The sequence below is a fragment of the Fistularia commersonii genome, chromosome 30 (assembly GCF_037954325.1).
Source record: "Fistularia commersonii isolate RoL2024-O1a breed Wild chromosome 30, RoL_Fcom_v1.0, whole genome shotgun sequence".
NCBI classification, from domain to species: Eukaryota; Metazoa; Chordata; class Actinopteri; order Syngnathiformes; family Fistulariidae; genus Fistularia; species Fistularia commersonii.
The window spans coordinates 2,529,714-2,554,991 of record NC_141313.1 but is presented as its reverse complement, the minus strand read 5'-3'; the positions used below and the strand labels follow the sequence as shown (position 1 = coordinate 2,554,991).

Here is a 25,278-nt window from a genome sequence, read left to right as displayed (position 1 = left end):
ATACCCTGCAGTAAGAACAGCATTGTTAGATTCGAGGTTGCAGATTATGCTCCAAATATTGAAGAGAGAAAAAAAAAAAACAACACAATTCCCTAATTCTGACCAAAAACACAAACCTGGGCATTCACATTATGCAGTCATCTAAAACCAAACTTAAAGTCTTTATGATGCAACTCTTCAGATATGACATGCATTTTGCACCAGCGTCTGCGGGTGATGTTAACTAGTTAACTGCATGTCTACTAGTCGTCTGGAGGCAGCGCACTAGCGGCAGCAGTGGTCGGTAGTGCGTTCTGGGCGCAGGGAGACGTTAGCATCGCTAGTCACAACCACAACTAGCTATCCAGGGCTGGCAGGAAGGCAGGCAGGGGGGGAAATGCCTGCTTATTAGCAAGGGAGGAAATAAAACCGAGTGGAATAGAAGAGAAAAACCCGAATCGCCACCACGGATTTCTTGTGGGACAAGCGTACAGGCCTCGCTGCTAAAACGGTAAGCCTCATTTACGAGACTATTTTCAGGTTTGTTTCGCGGCTAGCGGCTAGCACAACAGCTAGCAACGCCAGGTAGCCCCTGCTAGCCGACGAACACGGCTAAGCTAAGATGGCGGTCAAATTATTTACATTAGCTCGGGTTGGGGACGAATTGCGCTAACTTTCAGCGCGTCAGTCGACGGTTCGGACGGTCTATCCAAACCAGAAGCAAAATATGATTCATTTTTTTATCATTAAAAAAAAGGATCTTCCTCAATGTCTGAAGGCGAAGCACGGTAACCACGTCAACAACTGCATCGCCTCGTATCAACGAGAAGGAGGAGAGGAAGATTAGCTTAAAACAAACAGGGCGAAATAAAGGCATCAAGGTTTGAATTTGGGCTCAATAATGATTATTTATTTTCACACATTTGCAGGCTTTTGCTTGTGAAAACGGTGTCTGATGAAGGGGCTCGTCAGACGGCGCAGCCGGGCTGGTGTCAATTCACTTCGCGTTTTATCTCAAATTTGACCCCAAATGAGTGTAAAACACGCTTGAATAGTTTCATGTGATTCTGCAGCTTTTCCTCCCTGGAAAATGCAATTTGCTCTTAAATCCGCCCCGTGTATCCCCCCTCCACCCCCGTGTTTATCGGACTGCCACCGTAAAAAACACCCACCGAGGTCAGATTTGAAAACTGAGCCTCCTTCTTTTATTTTGGGGGAACTTAAAGCTCTCTTATCGGGGGTGTTACTCTGAAATCCTGTGGCATTATGCTACTTATCCGATCTGGTTGTTAAGTTCTCGCAAGTTTTGTATTCTTCCATTCTTACACAAAAAAAAACCAACTTGTTCATCGGTCTTTTCGTGTTACTTTTTTAAGTTTTTGCTTGTGGACATGAGGCGGGCCCTCCAGTCCTGGTTTGTGACGTCACAAATATTTGACTTCCCTTCCTGGCTGCGGGCAGGAATGAGACGTCAAAACATTATCACTGCTAATATTCACAATTCTAGTCATCTAAGACGTGTCTCGTTTGTTGGCACATTCTGGAATTTTGTGAGGGAGGTAGGTGACATTTAAACAATTGAATTGTCCTTTTTTTTTTTTTTTTTTGGAATAAACCATGTGATTTTGTTGGGAGGTTCAGTCACAGTCTGCGGACCCGTTGTTTTTGTGTTTAATGATTAAATTAAGATGGTAGTTTTCATGTCTGTGTAGGTTCTCAGTCATCCGGGTGAATTCTTGCTGAAATCTTCGATCGGATTTGAATTTCTTGAAAGTTGAAATTCAAGTCCAGTTGCCACGACAAGAAGATTTTGACAAGAATGGCAGTTTTCATTTAGTCCTCATGAAGTTGACATGTTTCTCACCTCCAGTGTTCAAAAAATGTAACGACTCCTTTTATTTGTAAAAGAGGTGCAATGAGCGTCTGGGTCGGCAACAGGTCAGCCAAGTAAAAGGAGTCCTTTGCAGCGCCCCCTCCTGTTCAGGGGGTGACGTTGTAATTCCACTCATTACAGAGGATGTGAATATATTGGTAGACGGATGCTGGAATTGGAGCTGCCAGGCAGGAGGTCTCGCGGAAGACCAAAAAGAAGGTTTATGGACATAGTGAGAGAGGATGTGAAGGTAGGTGGTGTGAGAGAGGAGAATACAGAGAACAGGGTTAGATGGAGAAGGTTGATTCCCTAAAATGTCCAGACATATGAATGAGACCGAATGGTTGTGTGTCTCTAAATGTGGCCCTGCTGATGGCTGGTCCCAGGCTGCATATTGCATCTCGCCCAATGTCAGCTGGGATAGGCTGCAGGCCCACCGTTAACCTGAGTGCAGCATAAGCCGTACAGATAATGAATATATGACTGAATGATAGCTTCTCAATGTGCTTTGTTTCAGATTTGCTTAGGCCACTCTATATTGATGCATGGCAAATATTATCGTTGAATTTTTCGCAAGAAAGAAAATGTCAAAGCGAGTTGCAGTTGGCCTCAAGCTGCGATGCAATCGCCCCGCGTGGCTTTGCCATCGACATTGTTATCGTGAATGTCAAATAGTGTGTTCATTCCCACACTTAAAATAACAGACTGTTTGTTTTTCCCAACCACAGCAGATGCCTCACACGAGACGATATTCGTCTTCAGATCGAGACAGTCGGAACAGCTACCATGACCGCTACAGAGACCGAGGACGAAGACACCGACACAGGAGATCGCCCACTTACTCCTCCAGCAGTGACCGGGACCGGGACAGAAGGGGGCGAGGTCACAGACAGGACGGAAGTTTTTTACGCTCGAGGAGGTACGTCTCTGCAACGAAAAGTCTTGATTTTCTTCATAATTCCGTATGTTGATCTTGAAAACTGATTCGTGTTCCACCATTTTTGAAACCCGCGTAACACAAGGCCCCGTTTCAGCCGCAGCTACGACAATCGCTCAACAGACCACCGGCCGTTTGACCGAAGATACTGCGAGGGATACAGACACTTGGATCAGGGCCGAGATCACGACCGCGACCATGACAGGGACAGGGATCCACACGCGGCGGCTGACGCTTACTATCAGCGCGACTTCTCCCCGAACATGTACGACTACCGGCGAGGCCGCGAAAGGGATCGCGAGCGGGAAGAGTCGTACCGGCGAAAAGGCAGCAGGCGTAAGCACAAACGAAGGCGGCGTAGAACCAGGTCCTATAGCCCATCCTCCTCGGTGAGTACAGCCAGACCTGAGACTGTGATTTACTCTCCTCATCCTCCCTCTTTCCATCTCTGTCTCTTCCACTCAGCTCTTTCTGTTTCATTCTTTTGCTAACCATTTCTTCTCCACAGCCCCAGGAGTTGGTAAGTAGTGCAATCTTTATGATTTTTTTTTTTTTTTTGTTTGTTTGTTTTGTTTTTTTTTTTGTTTTTTTTCTATCAGGACAAATCTTTTTCCTTTTTTTTTTTTTTTTTTTTTTTAAAAAATCTAAATGGGTTTCACTTAAGTAAGCATTTTGGGAGAGCATTTTCATTTTTATGCAAACAATTTTCAGTTGTCAATGACCAAACACTAATTCTTGCTGCTGCTGAAATACCCCCTCATCTACGCCTTTCTCCTGAAACATGATAATAAGTGGTCACATGTAACACCCTTTGTGTGGCCTAACCTGTCATTAAGCCACATTTAGTCTTTTATTTTATTCATTTATTTTTTTTGCAATTCACACTGACAGTTGGAAGTGGTAGTCGGGCAGCAACTCTTCAAGTCCAGTGCAGAGAGGATGAAAAGTGAAAATGTTCTACCAAATACCATGCAACATTTAGTTTTAAAGTTGGATTCCAGACTTTTGTTTTGGTGACACTGGCATTTCTAAATGTTTTTAGATAACGTTTACATTACCTCCACACCTTGTTAAGTACTGGATAGTATAGATGTACAATGAGCAGGCGGTAAACAATTCCTGCTCTGTTATCCTTTCCTTTTTTTTTTTTTTTTTACTCTCCATCTTCTCCTTCTTTTTTTTTTATTATTATTATTTTATTTTTTTTTATCTTAAAAACCTGATAAGAACTAGTTGCATTACTGTCTTGACTGGTTTTTTGCGTTGATGAATGGAATATGCCGGTTGCTTCCTTGTTTGTAAGCAGCTGTGGTTTTTAAAGGTAGAGGGGGGGAGAGGAGCAGAGGACAACATGTGATCTTTGACTTGTTCCCTTGCACTATATCCCTATCGTTATATATTTCCTTCACGTGGTGTCATGCGTGAATCGCCCCATGACCACCAAACCCACCTACATCAACCACAACTACATCAACTACCGCCAACACCACCCTCCTCCTCCCTCCTCGTCTACCTGTGCCGCCTGACGCCATGGCTGTGGCTGCCCCTGAAAACCCCCCTGTTCCCTTTGGTTGTGTCGTGACCTGCTGATGGCGGTTTGGGTGTGAAAACAGCGGAGCAACAGCCGGACGCGGGCACTGAGTGTGAGGGACGACGAGGAAGGGCACCTGATCTGTCGGAGTGGGGACGTCCTGCAAGAGAGATGTACTCACTGCCACTACTCTATCGTAACCCTTCTCCATATGAGTATGAAAGCATAGAGCATTTACATGACAAGGAAGTGCCTGATGATGATGATGATGCCTTGTTAGAACGCTCTTCGCTCTTGCTGAAATGGCAGGGCGGATTGCAAGAACGCCGAAGATTTTTACATTGAGCATTTTCCAAGTTTCAGGTTACTCGACCCTCCCTAAACCCTAGATTCTCTCTGCAGCTGTTTCTTTTCTGTCGAGTTCTAGCTTAACAAGCCAGCTACAACTTGAAAATCAGTAATTTAACGCAGCTATTTCCCACCACGAGCATTTCTGGGGTTTCCTAGTACTTTTACAAGTAGACGCCTTATTTTTCATTTAGACCAGTAGAACCAGCCAACAACATATACTGTAACACAACATTTACATTTTAACTTTTTATTTTCTTCTTTCCTGAGAATCATTCATTGTTTAGAAAATTACTTAAATGTTTTTATCAGTCCCTTCAGTTTTCCTTTTGTTGGTTTTGTTTTATTTCTTTGTTTTCTTTTCCTTTTTGGTTTTCTTTTTGTTTTTGCTTTTGGAAAAAAGCCGTCATAATCGATGGCTGCAAATTGGTCATTAAAAGGAAGGGAGCACTTTACATCGGCCCCTCGTTCTCTTCGATCGTATCGTAGCGATACACCCTCAATTATAGATTCAGTGTTTGAGGCCTGCCCGTCTGAATAGGCAGCCGTTTGAGGAGGGGATGGGCGCTAGCATCGGTCCGCCCGTCTGCACTTTTGCACCTCGTGCCCCCGTCGGCGTCCACGCCGCTAATTCTCCTGTTTTCTCTCTCCCCGCTGTCTTTCTCTTTTCTTTTTTTCTCTCTGTGTTGTTTTTCAGATGAAATCGTCAGCACTCTGGGCGAAGGTACTTTCGGGAGGGTAATGCAGTGCATAGACCACCGCAGGTATGTGTGTGTGTGTGTGTGTGTGTGTGTGTTAGCCACAGGTATACGGTAACAGCTCCCTGGCTCCTGTTTGCAAACCCCCATTAGGGGATGATCACGGAGTGTCACATGAGCAGCCGTCCTCATTTGGGAGATTATCTTAACCTCCCGCTATTTTTACACTTGCAATATTTTGTTTTCCCTCGGATTCTCCTAAACTGGATAATGACCAATTATGTCTTGTGTATTTACTGATTCACGAGATGCGGTTTATTGATGGGGAGTTGACCTTAATTCCAGTTCGGGACATGCTAATGATACAGATATTAGGTCTGTCGAAATAAATGGATTAATCCAGGTTCATTAATTTGCATGAATAATTTCAATTTTTTAAAAAAGGATGCATTTAAGGCATGCACAGTGGACAATGACTCATAATCCCACAATTCCACATACCAGTGCGAATTGGTGCTCCAATGCTTTCTGCTGGCGAACCTATTCCATTGAGAAGGATGACCAAAATAGCACGTGTGATTAATCTGAGTATTTCAATCTTTTGACAGCCCTAATTTTTTTATTTTTTAAAGCGACTCTTTTTGTTTGGTCTGTAAGTCTGAAAATTGCATCCCAACTTTTTGGACTCAGAAACGCGCAATGCCAATGTTTTGCATGTGATTTCCCAAAAGGTGGCTGAACGCAGTGTGTGTTTTCGTCTGTCTCGACCAGGGGAGGAGCTCATGTGGCCTTGAAAATTATCAAGAACGTGGAGAAGTACAAGGAAGCCGCTCGCCTTGAAATCAATGTGCTGGAGAAAATCAACGAGAAGGACCCGGACAACAAATAGTGAGTTCTGCCTCTTCAGATATCAGTGAATTAGCACTTTACTTCCCCCTGGCTGGTCCATCCGAGCCAGACCCGAACACCAGACGCAGCATTCAGGGCCAAGATGTTGGGTAGAGTCCTGTTTACCAGTCTTTGCCCTCTTTTGTCCAAACTGCTTGGGATTTTGAGAGGATGGATGAACAAGATAGAGCATCATCGGCTCCACGCTGAACAACGTTTTGCTAATCCCGATGTGAAAAGTCTCAATCGGACTAATGTCACCAGGCTTGTTTGCACTTCCTGGCTCATGTGATCAACGAAGAAAGATCCAAACACCAGTCACACGCTTGTTAAAATGTCGCCTTTCCTGTCCCGGTGAACCTCCGTCTCCGCTGTAAATCTAGGCAGAAGGGCTCTGCTAGCCTGAAGGGCTAAGATTCAGATGACTGAAGCTAAGTGGCGCTAAAAGCTAGTTGAAGAGCAACCGGAGGTCAGACCTGTTCGAATGTTACTTCTGTCATCCCTTCGACTCTTGTCCTCTCCATCAGAGCCAAAATAAATTCCCTGGATCGGGATTATATTCTCAAAATATAAAAGTCTGTAGTCTTAAGCTATAAGAGAACAAAAAAGACAAACCCTGCTCTCCTGTGTCTACCTGAAAAGGTGTGTCAACCGCACCAAAGTCATTAAAGCTCCTGGCTGTGTTTCAGCTTGTGCGTGCAGATGTACGACTGGTTCGACTACCACGGCCACATGTGCATCTCCTTTGAGCTCCTGGCTCTCAGCACTTTCGACTTCCTGAAGGAGAACAATTACCTGCCCTACTCGATCGGTCAGGTCCGGCACATGGCCTACCAGATCTGCCTGGCCGTGAAGTGTAAGTTGCTCGGAAAAAGTTCACGAATCTGGAATTAAAAATCCGCAAAGAGAGGTCTGATAGCGGTGTTTGCTTTTCCCACAGTTCTCCACGACAGCAAGCTGACGCACACAGATCTGAAGCCCGAGAACATCCTGTTCGTCAACTCGGACTTCACCATGTCCTACAACGTGGAGAAGGTGAGCCGCAGTTCGGCCGGTCGCCGTCAGAATTGTAGAATTTACGACAAATAGGCCGTATGTGATCCTCGTTACGCTCCGGAACGAATATCAAACGCGGGGCGGCTTGGGTTGCTTTCATATTTTAAACACATGAATTATATTTCTGGCAGAAGCGGGAGGAGAGGACGGTTAAGAGCACAGCAGTTCGCGTGGTGGACTTTGGCAGCGCCACATTCGACCACGAGCACCACAGCACCATCGTGTCCACGCGGCATTACCGCGCCCCGGAGGTCATTCTAGGTGAGGATGACTCGGGAAACCCCTTTGCTACCCTGTTTTCAGTCCGCTGAATAAATACAGAGGGCGAAGAGGTCCAGCTCCTTTCCCCGCGGGAGGTGTGGATCCCTCTGCTCCTCCTGCAGCAGAGTTTATTTTCTCACAGGAGCAAACAAGCAGAAGTATGAGTTCCCTTCTAGTCTATATTCAAGCAAGAACACATGGAGGAGAAAGCAGGTTTTGGCTGCCAAGGATTTCCCTTCCAACCCTTGATATTAATGTGATCATCTTAAACACAGATGAACACAACTAAAAAACAACTAAATAAACCTATGTGTACATATACAAGCTGCACTTGTCTATAAGCTGCAGGTGTCCACGTTGTAACATGAGATATTTTCACAGAAAATTTATTTTATAACTTTTCATTAAATACATACCGGTATCATCCACAAATATGTATGTGACGAGGCTAAATGTTTTGGTGGTATGAAAAAAAATCCATAAATGAGCCGCGTCATTGTTTAAACCAAAGCGTGGGAAAAAAGTAGCAGCTTACCGTACAGAAATAAGGGTAGCGTGTTTATTTTTATGAACCCCTTCAGTAAAAGATGGAGGTCAATAGTCTTCGTTTCCATCCGTGGAAGTATATTCTGTTTCATTATTGATCTCATAATCAGTATTTATGGCTGTGAGTGTGACTGATTTTTCTGGGTGTGTCCTGCAGAGCTGGGCTGGAGCCACCCCTGCGACGTGTGGAGCATCGGCTGCATCCTGTTCGAGTATTACCTGGGCTTCACCTTGTTTCAGGTACACAACCAAACAGCACAGATGCGCTCCCAAAAAGTGCTCGCGATAGTGGCGTTAGGAAGAATTACAGTCGATCTGAAGAAGGAAATATTAGCTAAACGTGAAAGCGGCGTTCGTGTCACAGATCTAACCAAGCACTACGACACGATTAAGACGACCATATTTACTGTCCTGAAGAAAAAAGATGCACTCGAATCGGCTGATGCAGCTAAAGGGGCGACTGTGTTAACGAAGCAAAGGTTTCAGGCAATAGAAGAAGTAGAAAAGTTATTGTTAGCTTGGATGAATGAAAGGCGGCTTGCTGGAGAGAGTGTTAGCGTTAGAGAAGGAGGCTTTATTTTTGCTGATTTAGTAGAAAGGAAAGGCTGAGCACAAGTGCTGGTAAGAAGAGAAAGAACAGCAGAAACACATTAATAAGGTTATCTTTTAATTCCTTTCTGTTTTTTTGCCGCAAAGAAACCCATAAAAGTTTTCGCGAATGGAGTCAAAGAAAAAGTTAAATGAATAAGCCGAGGTTCTACTGTATTCTTTTTTTTTTCAATAAATCTGATATGTGACTTTTGGGCTCGGTTGGTCGGAATTGTAATTTTCTAACGCTGCAGAATCATGTGGCGTCCACGGCGCTGACTTCTCATTGATTTAACACTGATTCTCAACGTAGGAGAGAAAAAAAAAAACAAATAATTTACAGCCTTTAGAAAGTATTCAGTGGTCATGGATTTGCCGGGGAGTTTTAGTGCAGGAGCGACTGCTAACTGGTAAAGGTGAACTTTACAAAGCTGAAAACAACGGAAGGAGTTTTCTTGGCGTCCCTCCACCTCTTGATTCCTGGATTCCTCCCGTTTCTCTCAGACTCATGACAACCGTGAGCACTTAGCCATGATGGAGAGGATCCTGGGGCCCGTTCCCTCCAGGATGATTCGCAAGACGAGGTGAGGGTGAATTCCGCCTGACGTTTAAATAATAAAAAAAAAAAAAAAAACTGTTTAACGGGAGAATCCGCGTGTCCGTCCTCCCTCAGGAAGCAGAAATATTTCTACCGCGGCCGCCTGGAGTGGGACGAGAGCTCCTCGGCGGGAAAATACGTCAGGGAAAACTGCAAACCCCTACGGGTGAGTGAGGGGGGGGGAAGCCCAGACGTGAGACACATGTCACGCCAGGGAGGGAAGAATCCGGTCTGATTTAACGCGGCAGCTGCTCGCTAGATCTCGCACGCGCTCGCTGACATCTCCCCGTCCCTCCCCCCCCCAGCGGTACTTGCTGTCGGAGGCGGAGGAGCACCACCAGCTGTTCGACCTCATCGAAAGCATGCTGGAGTACGAGCCCTCCAAGAGGCTGGCGCTGGCGGACTCCCTCAAACACCCCTTCTTTGACAGCGGCGGCGCCGGCGAGGCGTCGGGTAGCAAGAACTGGGAGGGCAACCGGGACATCAGCCGGTGACGCAGGAGCCCCCAAAGACTGAGCGACACGGCGGGGGGCGCATCCTCTCACACAAGGGGTCGCTGAAAGGTCAATCTGAGTGTCGCCTTGGATCTTTCTTTTTTTTTTTTTTTTTTTTTTTTGTTTCCTCTCCCTAACCATTGGTCACCGGAGCATGATGGACCCCTGGCCTCTCACTCGTCCACCCGCAGCCACGAGAGGCGCTTTTTCTTTTCTGTTTTTCTTTTTCATCTTTTTTGCCGCAGAGACCAAAACAAACCCAGAAAAGCCGGAGAAGAGCCCAGCTTCTGGAGGTCAAAGCCTCAAGGACAAAAATGTTCAACGGATGTGTGTGTGTGCGCGCGCGTGCGTGTGTGCGTGTGTGTGTGTGTGTTGCCCGAAGTAGCTCTCTATGCAGCTCTTGTCTTCCTTTCACCCCTTCTCTCTTTCCCCGCATCCATCCATCTATTGTTTCTCTATCAGCATGTGAAAAACACACACCCGCACACCTGCATACAGAGACTTGTTTTTCTTTTTGGGAAGCGGGACGGGGTCAGACCCTCCCGACCAATCACATCCAGCAGGATACTTCTTAGCGAACTGGGTTTCCGCGTGCAGGCAGAAAAAAAAAAAAAAAAATCATGCAGGGTTCAGGTGTCGGCGACGGAAGCCTGCTTTACTTTATTTTTGTCGAAGGAGCTCCGGCCCTTAACGTCTTTGGTTGCCGTGGAGAAGAACTAATCCCCATCCTCACCAGCGGCCAATCAGAAGACGACGACGACCTCTTTGATCACTCCAGTCACTCCTGCAGCCCGTCATAGATGTGTTGTGTTATGCAATCCTTTCTATGTGTGTTCGAGGGGTGTGTTTGTGTGTGTGTGTGTGTGGGCGACACTTTTTCACTCTCAGCGGCTTCTCTGTATTTTCAACCGCCTCGGCCTCGGGACATTCCTTCATTATGTTTCAAACAAACACACACACGCACACACTGCCTTCTTCTCTCATGCGATCACACCTGAGCTCCTTCAGGAGGGTGGAGGTCGACACACACACACACACACACCTGACAGTATTTATTTTCTGTGTTTCTTGGGGGTTCCAATAGGTCATTGTCCCCACTCCCAACTGTACATGATTTATTTGTTTGTTTGTTTTTCTTTTGTATGAAATTAAAGCTATAAAACTATATATTATTGTGTAGAATTAAAGCCAAGTCCTGCTTTTCAAAGGCTGAAGGTGCTGAATGGGGTCAGAGGGGGTCTCAACGCCGCCGATCGACGCTTTTCTTTTTCCAGAGATTCGTGAATAGAGAAAATAATGGATTCTTCCTGATGGTGGTGTTTCCTCCTGATGAGAGAAGAATCAGTTGAGGAGATCATGGCATCTCCCGGAAGTTGTAAACCGTCAGGGCATCACGGTCACCGACAGGTGCTCCACGTGGGAGGGTTTACCAGATAAGCCTCCTGCGTGTCTGAATGTGTGTTTGCTCCCGTGCTGTTTTCTACGTCACGTGTCTCCGGGATCAAATGTCAGCAGCCTCAGGTGAGTCCAGTCGACGGAAACTCGTCGCTTTGAATCTTTGAAGTGACAAGCGTTTTACCTCTATATGTATATATATGTAACTCATGTACATACAGATGTAACTCATGTACATACACATACAAATATATAAACAAATGCCTATATAGATACTCAAATATATACATGCATACATATAAACTTATGCTAATATATATATTCATATATATACACATACAGATGAATATATACATATATAAATATACATGATGTAGGTTTATCTATGTATGTACAAATATATACATTTATACATATATAAGTATATATACGTATATACATGTATGTATGTTTGTATGTATGTATGTTTGTTTGTATTTATGTGCATGTATGTACGTTTGTAGGTGTGTATGAATGTGTATATGTATGAGTACATGTATGTGGGTATGTATTCGTATGTATATATGTATGATCACACGTATGTGGATATGTATTCATATGTATGTATGTATATAAGTGTATGTATGTATGAATTGTTGTATAAATGTAGGTAGGTATTTATGTGTGTATGTATATATCTGTGTGAGCATGTATGTATGTATATGTGTGTGTTTATGAATGTATGTATGTGTATATGTATGCATACATGTATGTGTGTATGTATTCATTTGTATGTATATATGCATGTATACAAGTCTGTATATATATGTATGTGTATGTATGTATATATTTATGTGTGTATGCCTGTGTATATATGTATGTGTGTTTGTATAAATTTATGTATACATATATGTATGTTTGTATACATTTATATGTATGTATGTATACATACATGAATAGATGTATGTGAGTGTGTGTGTGTTTATGTATGTATGTACTTCCTATGTATGTGTTTGTATGTATGTGTGTATGTTTATATATATATATGTTTGTTGTTTATATGTATTGATGAATGTATTCATGAATAAGTGTATGCATGGTTCAATGTATGTATGTACCTATGTATGTGTGTGCATGTATGTATGTAGGTGTGTATGAAGATATGTATGTATGTATTTGTGTATGTTTATATATATATGTATGTTTGTGTGTTTCTATTGAGGAACGTATTTATGTATGTATGAATGCATGGTTGAATGTATGTATGTACGTGTGTATGTCTGCATGTATATATGTAGGTGTGTATGAATTAATGTATAAATGTATGTAGGTGTGTATGCATGCATCTATGTATATATGTATGTGTGTGCATGTATGTACATTTGTATGTATATATTTATGTTTCCGTGTAAGTGTGTATGTATGCATGAATACATGAATGTGTGTATGTATGCATGTATGTATGTATGTATGTATGTATGGGTGTGTATGCATGTATGTATGTGTCTATGTATGCATTTGTATGTATGTATGTATGTATGCTTGTATAGATAGATGTAAGTATTTATGAATGTATGTGTGTGTGTATGTAAGTATGTATTTATATATATGTGTGTGTGTGTGTGTATTCATGTGTTTGTGTGTATTTATATATGTATGTATACAGTGCCTATCATAAGTATTCACCACCTTGGATGTTTTACCCTTTTAGTGGCTCCATAAATCAATCGAGGTCAATAGAATTTGGCTTTTTTAACACAAAAGTTTATTGGAAAAAACTTTTTAATGTCAAAGTAAGAACAGATTTCTACAAAGTAATGTCAATGAAAAAAATATATAATGTCAGCACTAAAAGGGTAAAACATCCAAGGGGTGAATACTTATAATAGGCACTGTACATGTATGTATGTATGCATGTATGCATGTATGTATGTATATGTGTGTATGTAAGTATTTTTATATCAATGGGTGTGTAAGTACGTATATATTTATGTATGTCTGTAGGTATGAATATATGTATATGTTTGTATTTATATATGTTGGAAGGACATGGGTAATGTATGTATATATATGTATGTATATGTATGTATGTATGTATGTGTCTGTGTGTGTATGTATAAATGTAGGTATATATGTATCTATGTATATATATGTATGTGCATTTATGTATGTGTGTATGAATGTATATATGTGTAAATGTATATATGTATTCATACATGTATGTGTATGTATGTATGTGTGTATGAATGTATATGCGTGTAAATGTACATATGCATGTTTACATGTATGTATGTATGTATGTATGTATGTATGTATATATGTATATGTACTGTCATTTGGCAGATGCTTTCATCCAAAACAACTTACAAGAAGTGCAATTCAGTCGTTCAGTAGTCAGAAGTCAGAAGTGACCACACTACCAAATAGCAATCTCAAGACCATATACATACATACATACATACATACATTCATTTCTTCGTGTTTTTTGTCTTTCTTTCGGGGGGGGTATATATGTATGTATACATATGTATATATGTAGGTGTGTGCATGTATGTATGTATCCATGTATATTTGACTGTATGCATGCGTGTGTGTATGTATGCATGAATACATGAAGGTGTGTGTGTATGTCTGCATATATATATATGTATGTATGTGTGTATATATGTATGTAAATATTTATGTTTGTATATATAAGTATGTGTTTGTGTATGTATGTATGTGTTTGTATATATTTGTTTGTAAGTATTTATGTATCAATCAGTGTGTATGCATGTGTGTATGTATATATGTATGTATGTGTGTGTCTATCTATGTATGTATACATTTGTATGTATGTGTATATAAGTTTGTGTGAATGTATTAATTTTTGTATAAATGTATGTAGATATTTATCTATCTATGTATATATGTTTGTGTGTGCATGTATTTATGTATGTATTTATATATGTATGTCTACATGTATCTGTATGAAAACATATATGTATGTGTATGTATGTATAAATACATTTGTTGTATGTATGTATGTATGTATGTATGTATGTGTGTATGTATATATGCATGTATGTATGCATGCATGCATGTATGTATGTTAGTGTGTATGTATGGCTGAATGTATTTATGTATGTATGTATGCATGTATGTATGTAGGTATGTGTAAAAGTTTGAATGTATCTTTACATTACATTACATTACATTGCATTCGGCAGATGCTTTTATCAAAAGCGACTTACAATAGAGGATATAGGGACCGCAAATACACTTGCAAATACACGAATATCTACAAATATCTCTGTTTTTTGTATGTATTTATGTGTGTATGTATGAATACATGAATGTGTATATGTATGCATGTATGTATTTACAGTCATGGCCAAAATGTTTGAGAATGGCACTTTAACAAAGTCTGATCCTTCAGGGTTTTTAGGTATTTTCCCGATGTTTCTTTGTTGTGTCATTCTCAAAACTTTTGGCCATGACTGTCTTTATATTTGTATGTATGTATGTATGTATGTATGTATGTCAACTCATGTGTATGTATGTATAAATGTATGTGTGTGTGTATGTATGTATATATTTGTATGTATGTATGTATGATTTGTACTACACGTGTATATATATGTGAGTTTGAATGCATACTTTTGCATGTACATATGAATGTATGCGTGTGTGTATGAATGTATATATATGTATGTGTGTTTATGTATGTATGCATAGTTGAATGTACGAATGTATTCATCTAGTGTGATTGTATGTATGTTTGTGTGTATGTATGGATCTATGTATATATTTAATTATTCATGTGTATATGTACGTTTCCACTTATGTATGTATGTACATATGTATGATTGTATGTACATATGTATGTTTTTATGTATGTATTTGTGTGTATGCATGTATGTATGTGTGTTTGTGTATGTATGTTTGCATGTATGTGTAAATGGATGTATTTGTGTGTATGTATGCATGGTTGAATGTATGTGTATACCTATGTATGTGTGTGCATGTATACATGTAGGTGTGTATGAATTATGTGCACTCCTTGCTCATCCTCAGAACAAGCGGGACAAGTATGTCTGTATATGTATGTATTTATATACACAGGATCATGTCGACCACTACGCCTGAGAGGCTGAGGGGACACCAACCCGTGGAGAAGCAAAAGGCTGTCTTGACAGCGACTCAACCCGTGGCTGGGCTTAACTTTTCCTTTTCAGTGTTCACAAGTCAACTATTAACTGAAATAAAATTAGACTGAACATACAAAACAAAACTCGTTTCAGTTACAGAATTTTATATGTGAAATACTGAGATGTTGTTCGGATAATGTGTGGGTAATGAGTAATGACTTGCAGATTTGAGTTATTCAACAGTCACATTGGATTTTATCTGTGATACTTATGTTCAAAACAAATATCCGAATAAAACACTGGAGCTGAAATAAGTTAAATTATCAGTTTATTTTACGACTTCTCAGGTCAAATGGACACACATATACACAGCTCAAAAAAATTAAAGGGAACACAAAAATAACACCCTAGTTCAGAATGAATGGACTATCCTTATTAAATACTTTGATCTTTACATCTTTACATATATGTCAAGTATAACATCCGCAGGGATCATTGGTGGGCGGCTTGGTGGCGCAGCGGTTAGAGCTGTAGCCTCACAGCAAAGCAACTCGGGTTCAAGCCCCACAGCAACTACTGTGTGCAGTTGTCATCTGTGCGGAGTTGGCATGTTCTCCCCGTGTCCGCGTGGGTTCCTCCCTTCCTCCCACTGGCCAAAAGCATGCATTTAAGTTGATTGGCAACTGTAAAGTGTCCCTAGGAATGAATGGTGTGAATGACCCTGTGCAATACAGGGTGGCCCGATAGGCTGAGAGATGGGCGCCAGCCACCCCCTCGCCACCCGCGGAGGCGGGGGCTGATGTGTGAGTGTGTCCCCGATAGAAAAGGAAACATTTATTTTTTGCCAATTAAAATCATACAGACTGAGATGGTTCGGAATATATTGGTAGAATTGGAGCTGCCAGGCAAGAGGTCTCGAGGAAGACCAAAGAGAAGATTTATGGACGTAGTGAGAGAGGATATGAAGGTAGTTGGTGTGAGAGAGGAAAATACAGAGAATAGGGTTAGATGGAGAAAGTTGACTCGCTGTGGCGACCCCTGACGGGAAAAGCCGAAAGAAGAAGAAGATATATAACACATATGTTTTTAACACAGAAATATAAATAAAACACAGTCTCCAAAATGATGAAAAAGGAACTTCTTTATTCAATGTTGGAGCTGCCATCGACGTGGTGTTACGGCTTCGTTGTCTTCGTCATTCTGCGCAGACGCTCGAATCCACACCAAACGATCTGAGCTGCTCAACCAGATCACAACAAATGTTACAAGACTGATTGGACAACATTCAATGACAACCTCGGAGCTATTCTATATAGGTTTTAAAAATATTAACGCTGCCTTAATTTGTAGACGTCATTCAGAAAACTAAAGAAATTAATCATTTCAAGTGCCTATCTGATTAAAATTCATGTGCTGAACAGGAAATAAAATGCCTATTTTCCTTTCAATCCTACCCTGACCCTAAGTCATTTTTGTTTTTGTTTTCATCAACAATTTTGCCATTCCTATTGCTGACGAAAAAACCCTGCAGACAGAACAATAGAAGAAAAACAACTTTATTCATCCCGAAGGAAATTGTTGAATTGTAGAATTGTCTAACTTAAGACCATCACAGCAAGATTTAGATGAACTGTCTGTTTTAGCGGTCTGAGCAACATGAAAGAATGATTTAACAGGACTGAGTGCAAAGTGTTGGGTAGATATTTTACACTTAAAACTTTCTGGGAACCCTCACTTTCTTCCTTCTGCAAACCACCTGCATCCATCTCTTACCTGCATTCCTTTTTCTCATACCAACTCACATCATGTCCACGTTTGATCCACCCAAAAATGTCCTCTTCCACACCCTCCATTGCTCTGCACTGTTGACAAGCTTACATAAAATCCTCTCGATCCTGTAGCCTCATCTTTCTTCTCTGATCTTTGTTATTCACACACCTGTATTCTGTCTTTTTGCAGCTAACCTTTACATCTCTGCTTGTTTCTCACAATGTAATTGAGGTTTTTTCTGTCCAAAAGCAGACTATTAAAAAAATATTTCAGAGCGGTTTTGGCTTACAGAATGATGCACAAAGGAACTCCAGCGACTGCAGCATTTACATTGAATTGTGATTGAACCCTTCAGAATTAAACACAGAACGTTAACAAGAAGTCTGTCCTGAACTGACCAGAGAGAAAAGAAGGTCGATGCTAATGCTACTAGCCTCTTACCTGCTGCCCGCGGCGGCTCACCTTTAAATGAAACAAAATGACGGTTACAGATTTCACTACCTCTCTCTGATGAATTTGGTTTGTGGACCAGTTACTCTTTTAAAGAACTGTCAGCAATTTCATCAAGAAAAAACGTTTAAATGTGTTTGTCTCCCCTGGTCGGCGTCCCACTCTACCGCTGCTAGTGCTGCTGCTAGCTCGGTTCCACTTCCGGTCCGCTCGTTGGCCACGCCCCCTAATTTATAACATTGGTGGAAAGCAGAGAAAATTAAATACGTCATTTCCTGTGCCGAATTGATTGGTCAAATGTTTGTTGGTATGTTTAAATTCAAAAATTAAATAGAAAATGTGGTAGATATTGTATTAATGCAGCCTCAGGGCGGCACAGGCCGGCTCTCTGAGGTTTGTGTCAAGAAGGGTATCCAGCGAAACAGACAAAGATGGAAAGGATGTACAACAGCTCCAGGTGATTAAGGATAGAGGGAAATGTATTGACATTATGCTAGAAGAGTGATGGGAAGATGGGAAGACTACTTTGAAGAGCTGATGAATGGGAACAAAGAGAGGCAAGGGTAGAAGAAGTGACTGTTGTAGATCACAAAGTAGCACAAATTAATAAAAGTGAAGCGAGGAAGGCATTGAAGAGGATGAAGAGTGGAAAAGCAGTTGGCCCTGATGATATACCTGTGGAGTTGTGGAAGTGTCTAGGAGAGACAGCGGTAGAGTTTCTGACTAGATTATTCAACAGGATCTTAGACAGTGAGAAAATTACTGAAGAATGCACGCGAAGTGTGATGGTGCCAATTCTTAAGAATCAGGGGGATGGGGATATAAAGTTGATGATCCATAATGAAGTTATGGGAAAGAGTAGTGGAAACTAGACTGAAAGCAAAAGTCAGCATTTGTGAACAGCAGTATGGCTTCATGCCTAGGAAGAGTACTACAGATGCAGTATTTGCATTGAGAATGCTAATAGAGAAGTACAGAGAAGGCCAGAGGGAGCTGCATTGTGTTTTTGTAGACCTAGAAAAAGCATATGACAGGGTGCCAAGAGAGGAGCACTGGTATTATAGGAGGAAGTCTGGAGTGGCCGAGAAGTATGTTAGACTGGTGCAGGACATGTATGCTAGCTTTGAGACACTGGTACGGTGTGCTGTAGGGGTAACAGAGAACTTCAAGGTGGAGGTGGGACTCCATCAGCGATCAGCTCTGAGCCCCTTCTTGTTTGCAGCGGTAATGGACAGGCTGACAGATGAGGTTAGATGGGAATCTCCATGGACCATGATGTTTGCAGATGACATTGTGGTCTGTAGTGAGAGCAGAGAACAGGTTGAGGAAAATCTAGAGAGGTGGAGGTATCCTTTTAGAAAGGAGAGGAACGACAGTTAGTTGCAGCAAGACAGAGTATATGTGTGTGAATAAGAGGAACTCGGGTGGAACGGTGAGGCTACAGGGAGTGGAGATCGAGACGTTGGAGGATTTCAGATACTTGGGGTCAATAGTCCAGAGCAATGGAGAGTGTGGAAAAGAGGTGAAGAGACGGGTCCAAGCCGGTTGGAATGGGTGGAGAAAAGTGTGATAGAAGACTATCAGTGAGAATGAAAGAGAAGGTGTAAAAGACAGTGGTGAGACCAGCGATGCTGTATGGAAACAGTTACAAACAGTTACAATGGTGAAAAGATAGGAGGCAGAGCTGGAGGTGGCAGAGATGAAGATGCTGAGGTTCTCTTTGGGAGTGACCAGGATGGAGAGGATCAGGAATGAGTCTATTAGAGGAACAACACATGTAAGATGTTTTGGAGAGAAGGTCCGAGAAGCCAGACTGAGATGGTTGGGTCATGTACAGAGGAGGGAGAGTGAATATACTGATAGACGGATGCTGGAATTGGAGCAGCCGGGCAGGAGGTCTCGAGGAAGACCAAAGAGAAGATTTGAAGATATGAAGGTAGTTGGTGTGAGAGAGGATACAGAGAACAGGGTTAGATGGAGAAGGTTGAGTTGCTGTGGCGACCCCTGAAGGGAAAAAGACGTATATATACATGATATATATAAATTTATAGGTATATACATATATACCGAACAGGTATATATGCATATATATATATATACGTATGTATATATGTATGTAGATGTATATACATATATATATGTATGGATTTCCAAATGTATATGTAGATATGTATGTGTCTATATGTCAGTAAATATGTATGCATATGTATATGTTTATTTGTATGTATGTATGTATGTATGTATATGTATATATAAATGTTTGTTTATATATGTACATATATGTATGTATGTATTCATGTTTATATGTATGTGTCAATATAGATATTCATATATGGTGTGTATGCGTATGTACATATGTATACGTGAGTATGTATATATATATATATACATATATACGGGTGGTATTGAATGCACTGGCTGCGGAGGTGTGAGTATGTATTGTATGCGCTTACCTGCACTTAGAATTGGCCATTATTCATGCAAATATAAACATTAAAGGAAATAAATGTAAAATGGAACTCTACAAATGGCCGCTTCATATGCAAATAGTGTACGGTAGTACAACTTACTCGCTTTACCACAGACCCCTTGCAAGGTAACCCCATTGTTAAGTGAGGAGCACCTGTATATGTATATATGTGTGTATATATATGTACATATATATACCCTCCTGAAAAATCTGCCTGAAATCCTTCAAATTGAAAAAAACAAAATCAGGTCAAAATCAATGAGAAACTGTCTTGAATTTTTGTCAAATGTCTTCCCAGCTTGAGGGATCTGGGGCTGTTGGAGAACATGAATAAATGAATGCGTGAATGAATGAATGAGGACAACAGCTGTTTTTAAATCAATGAAGTGGCTTCTACCTTTTACCTTGTCTGGTGTGTTCAGGTGCCATCTGTCTGGCCTCCTCTTCCTCCTCCTCATACTTCCCTGCGTGACCTGACCAGACACACACACACACACACACACAGACAGACACACACAAATAGCCGCGGTCAGAGAGCACCTGCAGTCCCGGTTTGTGTCTCCTTAATGGGATTAACGTGTCTTGCCTCATCTGGTAATCCCTGGTTTAAGAGTTGCCGGTGATCCCTGGGAAGGAGATCCGGGACCGGGACACACCAGAGGAAGACGCCGCTTCTGCACCGCACTCTGGACTTCTATCAAACCGGAGTATTTACCTTTTCTCCTCGGTGTTTGTGAGAAAACCCCGGATGGTTGTCCTGGTCTGACCCACACAGGCATACAGTCGTAAGAGTCTAGAGTGTGTGCGATGAATTCCATCACGTCCTTGTTCACTGGCGGCTGCGTCTCTGCCAAGAGCCAGCCCGCCGGCCGAGGCCGCCGCAGCAGTTTCACCCGCAGGAGGAGCATCAGCCGTCGGAGGAGTCTCCCCTGCGGGGGCCAGAAGGTCCCGGACTCGTGGCTCCGGGTTTACCAGGCCGAGCTGAAAAAGGAGAGGTGAGCGCCTCGGTTATTGATTACGTGGTTATAGATTATTAATTAAGCCCACCCCCCCCCCTTCTCACACACACACATCTTTTTTCCCCCTCCAGGAAGCGGCAGCAGGCCCTCCTGGCCAAGAAGAACGCAGAAAGGTCCGTCCGGAAGACCCACTTCAGGAGCCACCACTGCCTCCCGCGGGTCAGCGACCCTTCTGGTCAGTTCTATTTAACCAACCCGTGCACCAGGCTCACCCCCAGCCCCCCCAACCCTTTGTGAATTTGCAGACAACCGCAGCGGGGAGGACGGCGACGGCGGCGAAAGACGACTCCTTCTTCGGGGCCTTTCAGGGCCTGAGCCTGGACGGTCTGACCGGAGGGGCCGGAGGATCTCCTCCTCTGACCTCCTCCGCCCCTGGAGATCCCTGCAAGGTCATGTGACAAGACGCTCCTGGAGGAGCGGCTGCATCCAGAAGATAAGTCTCAGACTTGGATGGCCTCCAGATGCTGGTGGATTAAATCTCCTTATTCTGTCTGCTTTGAAACGATCATCCGGGAGGCGGCTCATCGGTCACGGGTAAAAAAAAAAAAACAAAGTTGGCAGTAAATACTCAGCAAGCTGTAGGACACAAACTCCAGCTTACCGTTTTCTATGGATAATGATTGAATTTTTTTATAATCTGTCATAGATGTATGTATGTATGTAAGTGTGCTCATTTACAGAATAAACATAATAAACCAAATCCACCTGAGTGTATTTACTGTGTACACAAACACATCACATAACTAGGGCTGGTTGAAGACAGTTTTAATTTTGTTTTTAAAAATAAAGAACAAACAAACAAACAAAAAGAAAATCATAACGATCAACCAAACACCTTTTTGTCGGCAGCCCAAGATGGAAGATGCAAAGTTTTCCTCTCCATACACAAGCTGGGCGGGATCTCGGCGGAGAGACCGCGAGTGTGTGCGTTAGAAAACCCAAGTAGAAAACTATGTTTGTCAGACGGTGTGGTGACGACTACACTGCTGACGGCGGACGACAGGGAAGGGACACACGCGCGCACACATACACATACACATACACACACACACACACACACACACATACACACATACATACAAACCGAGCGGCGGAGGGCGCTTGAAAACACTGGGTTTTAATTTAGTGTAGTCCATTTTTACAGTATCATTCCCTCTGCTCCATCTTTACTTTGGGCGGCTTCAGGAAGGACCTGTTTTTCTTCTCCTTGGTCTTGCCTTTGGCCTGGAAGGTCCTCCAGCTGTCGACTCGGCCGTCTCTTGTTTCCTGGCAGGCGGTGGGGGTGACGCGGGACGAGATTTTACAAGGTGGTGAAAACAAATCCAAACGATTTTTTTATTTCCAAATCAAGGGTTTAGTAAACTCAAGAAAGCAACAAACCTCAAAGTTTTTCTGCCACTCTCGCTCTCGCTTTGCTTTCTCTGCTGCTTCAATTTCTTCTTCTCTTGCTCTTTTCCTTTGTAAATAAAGACAAGGTGAGTAAGTGACATAAACTACTGCTTACGAGATTGTATTTAGAAGACACATAGAAGCAGGCTGTGGAAAACCTTGAATAAAATAGCTTATTTACCTTTCATGCATCTCCTTTGCTTCCCTTTCCTTCCTCTTGATGGCGAGCTCAGCAAAAAGCTTCATGGTCTGCTTGTACACGGCTTGCTTAAACTGTGGAAACACACACAAAAAAAAAACAAACTTGGATGTACTTCGACAATTTGTTTCATTCTTTCATTTCCACTTGGGGAAAAAAAAGCAGAATAAAATGAATGTTTAAATCATTTGCTGATGTCTCATTGGCATAAAACACAAACACTCAACTGTTCCTTCACAATCCTGCTGTGAATGAAAATCTTTCAAAGCTTTCATTCCCTCCATTCTTCAATGAATGGACGTACCACTTCTGGGTCATCCTCCTCAATATCCTGTGGTTTCCCGTCCTTCTTCAACTGTTTCTTCTTCTCTTTTATCTGTTGGAAGAACGGGGTCATGGGGAAAATAAGAAAAAAAACAAACAATAAACAAACAAAGATGGTGGAGTCCATAGGTGTCGCTCACCATGTGCTCCACATATTCCTTCCCTGCTTGGATCACATCTAATGCTCGCTTCTTCTGTTCCGGGTCCAATAAGAGTTTGTACGCCTTGTCCACGGCTGGAACAAAGTGAGACACACACACACTCAGGCGATTTTGACTTTTCTATTTCGGTTTCCCGATGGAAAGGGTCACCGTTGAAAAGTGTGGAGTGCGATTGGGGTGTCAGGATCCACAGGTGATGTAAAGAAGAAGATATGAACGGTGGCACAAACCAGAGGGAAAATTCAAGACCTTCGTACCTTCAAATGCTTTCTGTGCTCTGTCTATATCATCCTGATTTTTATCTGGATGGACCAGGATGGACAACTGCACAAGGAGAAAAACGACATGAAGTTAAAGAGAGGAAAAAAAAAATGAGAGAGACGCATATCCCTCTCACAGAGTTGTGTGAGAAGAAGTCCAGTGAAATGTCGGCTTACCGCTCGAAACCTTTTCTTCAGCTCGTCGTCTGTTGCATCTGGGTCAATCTGCAGCACCTGGTAGTTGAACACAAAATAATTAAAATATATTACAAAAATATTGATAGAATACTTAAAACAGGTATAAAACTCAATTTAAACAGGTGACTATGATGATAGCGTCACTATCTGGAATGGAGAGATCTGATTTAGACGCTAGAAACACATTCATAACATTTTCATAGAAATGAAACGTTTTCATTTAAGAACATTTTCATAATCCCAGATGTTTGATGGAGCTTAAATCCAAAAATGTCCAGTACCTCGAATGGGTTTAGATTGAAGTAGGAGGCCCCAGGCCTGAGGAGCCTTTCTATCTGTTGTTTGGAGGTCAGGACAGAGTCTCTCTTCTCGATCTGCTTCACCTGCAGAGAGGACATCAAAAATAAAAACCAGAAGCCACACAAGCCACGCCGAGACGTCGATAAACACAATCTATGCATCCCAATATGGACAGGATTCAGGAGTGAAAAGGGAGATTCCTGAAAACCGAGATGCTGCTTCTTCACCTGGACTTCCAGGCATAAATCTGTAAAGAGCATCAAGCTCCGCTGGCGCGGCAACGTCCGGAGCTCCAGTTAGGAGACTGGATACTTCAAAACGGTATTAAAAATGTCTATGAATCTGAATTAACACAAAAGATGCCAATACTGGCAGCGTTTATCTCTAAACTCAGGCGATTTGGATTTAATGAATGCGCAGAAAAGAAACCCCATGTCAGTGGACGTTAGCTTCGGGGTGCTAGCGGGTTCCCGATCCTCGGCGAGGCCCCGCGCCGGACAAACGGCGGCTCAAATCCGACTTTCGTCTGCCGTGGACGGACGCAGGGTGAGAACCAAACCGGGACGCCCGACTCCCCACGGGGTTTATCGTACCTCCGTATAGAAATGCTGAAATAATTCATCCGACATATTCTGGGAAGAAGGCTCTCCTCCGGCCGCCGCCATCTTGACCCTGGTTTACATATGACGTAGCCGAGTCACATGACCGCGCACGGCGAATTTGAATGTTTCAAGGTATTTCCCAGTTAAGCGGCTAAACGTCTTAGCATAGCTGCCTGCGGTCCTAATTCTGTAGTTTTAAAAACCGAACCAGATATTTTTTACGGACATTCAGTCACGGAGAACTCCACTGACGATCCGTCTTTTAAATTTATTTTCCCCCTCGAGTCGTGTTCGCGGTGACGCGAAGCCCCGCTTCATGCTAGCCGAGAGCCGATGCGGGTAAACGGCTATTGAAAGACGTTCATCCGCCGGCAGCCACGGAAGGAACTAAACACACACGACGCGTGGAAAATATTCAAAATAACACCGATAAATATCTCCAAAAAATAGATATTTGATCTTTAATACCGTATGGGTATTTTAACGGATTACCCCCCCCCCCCCCATCCATCCATGACAGTGCATGATAATGTACAAATTACTGGATGACTTCCCCACAACAACCTGTTTATGAATATTACTACGCCCAGGTATATTCAAAGAAAATAGAAACACATGTTTACTTGAGCGACAACATGTATTGAGCAATGCAGATGAGACAATTGCCCTTAACGGCGGTTATTTGAGGTGGATAAGAAAGCCGCTGGCCGCAGGGTGGAGGCCCGGGTCGTCACAAGTCAGCCGTGTCATCCTCTAAGCGTCTGCAGTGGGTCGAGAAGCCGTTACACATTAGACTTAAGTCATTTTCACAAACCAATCATGTGTCGTATGGAGC

At 42.4% G+C, this 25,278-nt stretch overlaps 3 protein-coding genes across 4 annotated transcripts; 2 read left to right on the top strand and 1 right to left on the bottom strand.

Moving 5' to 3' along the window:
* Positions 1-349: 349 nt before the first annotated feature.
* Positions 350-11,004, top strand: clk2a (CDC-like kinase 2a). 2 transcript variants are annotated; one of them, XM_086178280.1, is made up of 13 exons: positions 350-490; positions 2,581-2,771; positions 2,887-3,178; positions 4,403-4,493; positions 5,366-5,432; positions 6,138-6,254; positions 6,944-7,110; positions 7,195-7,289; positions 7,442-7,571; positions 8,275-8,357; positions 9,210-9,289; positions 9,379-9,469; positions 9,609-11,004. In XM_086178280.1, the coding sequence occupies exons 2-13, from the start codon at positions 2,584-2,586 to the stop codon at positions 9,795-9,797; spliced, it is 1,590 nt and encodes a 529-aa protein (XP_086034406.1). In that variant the 5' UTR covers positions 350-490; positions 2,581-2,583; the 3' UTR covers positions 9,798-11,004. The 2 variants fall into 2 exon arrangements, with proteins under 2 accessions (XP_086034406.1, XP_086034405.1); XM_086178279.1 differs by having other exon boundaries at positions 2,875-3,178.
* A 9,632-nt stretch (positions 11,005-20,636) lies between these two features.
* LOC147216070 (uncharacterized) lies at positions 20,637-21,700 on the top strand. Its single transcript, XM_086177857.1, has 3 exons — positions 20,637-20,986; positions 21,082-21,169; positions 21,256-21,700. Exons 1-3 carry the CDS (start codon positions 20,799-20,801, stop codon positions 21,406-21,408), a joined length of 429 nt encoding a protein of 142 aa, XP_086033983.1. The 5' UTR covers positions 20,637-20,798; the 3' UTR covers positions 21,409-21,700.
* A 58-nt stretch (positions 21,701-21,758) lies between these two features.
* On the bottom strand, positions 21,759-24,545 carry dnajc8 (DnaJ (Hsp40) homolog, subfamily C, member 8). The gene is made up of 9 exons (XM_086177820.1): positions 24,435-24,545; positions 23,823-23,924; positions 23,521-23,577; positions 23,341-23,407; positions 23,063-23,157; positions 22,903-22,974; positions 22,581-22,672; positions 22,391-22,466; positions 21,759-22,276 (listed from the first exon to the last, which is right to left on the bottom strand). The coding sequence occupies exons 1-9, from the start codon at positions 24,504-24,506 to the stop codon at positions 22,157-22,159; spliced, it is 753 nt and encodes a 250-aa protein (XP_086033946.1). The 5' UTR covers positions 24,507-24,545; the 3' UTR covers positions 21,759-22,156.
* Positions 24,546-25,278: the final 733 nt, after the last annotated feature.

Bases quoted from the DNA above. Each gene is read 5' to 3' on its own strand.
- clk2a (XM_086178279.1), top strand. From the start codon at position 2,584: ATGCCTCACACGAGACGATATTCGTCTTCAGATCGAGACAGTCGGAAC. The intron at 7,290-7,441 runs GTGAGCCGCAGT...TATTTCTGGCAG, and splicing joins TGTCCTACAACGTGGAGAAG to AAGCGGGAGGAGAGGACGGT. The intron at 9,470-9,608 runs GTGAGTGAGGGG...TCCCCCCCCCAG, and splicing joins AAAACTGCAAACCCCTACGG to CGGTACTTGCTGTCGGAGGC.
- LOC147216070 (XM_086177857.1), top strand. From the start codon at position 20,799: ATGAATTCCATCACGTCCTTGTTCACTGGCGGCTGCGTCTCTGCCAAG. The intron at 20,987-21,081 runs GTGAGCGCCTCG...TTCCCCCTCCAG, and splicing joins GCCGAGCTGAAAAAGGAGAG to GAAGCGGCAGCAGGCCCTCC. The intron at 21,170-21,255 runs GTCAGCGACCCT...GTGAATTTGCAG, and splicing joins GCCACCACTGCCTCCCGCGG to ACAACCGCAGCGGGGAGGAC.
- dnajc8 (XM_086177820.1), bottom strand. From the start codon at position 24,506: ATGGCGGCGGCCGGAGGAGAGCCTTCTTCCCAGAATATGTCGGATGAA. The intron at 23,925-24,434 runs GTACGATAAACC...TCCTCTCTGCAG, and splicing joins TTCAGCATTTCTATACGGAG to GTGAAGCAGATCGAGAAGAG. The intron at 22,975-23,062 runs GTGAGCGACACC...TTCTTCCAACAG, and splicing joins AGGAATATGTGGAGCACATG to ATAAAAGAGAAGAAGAAACA.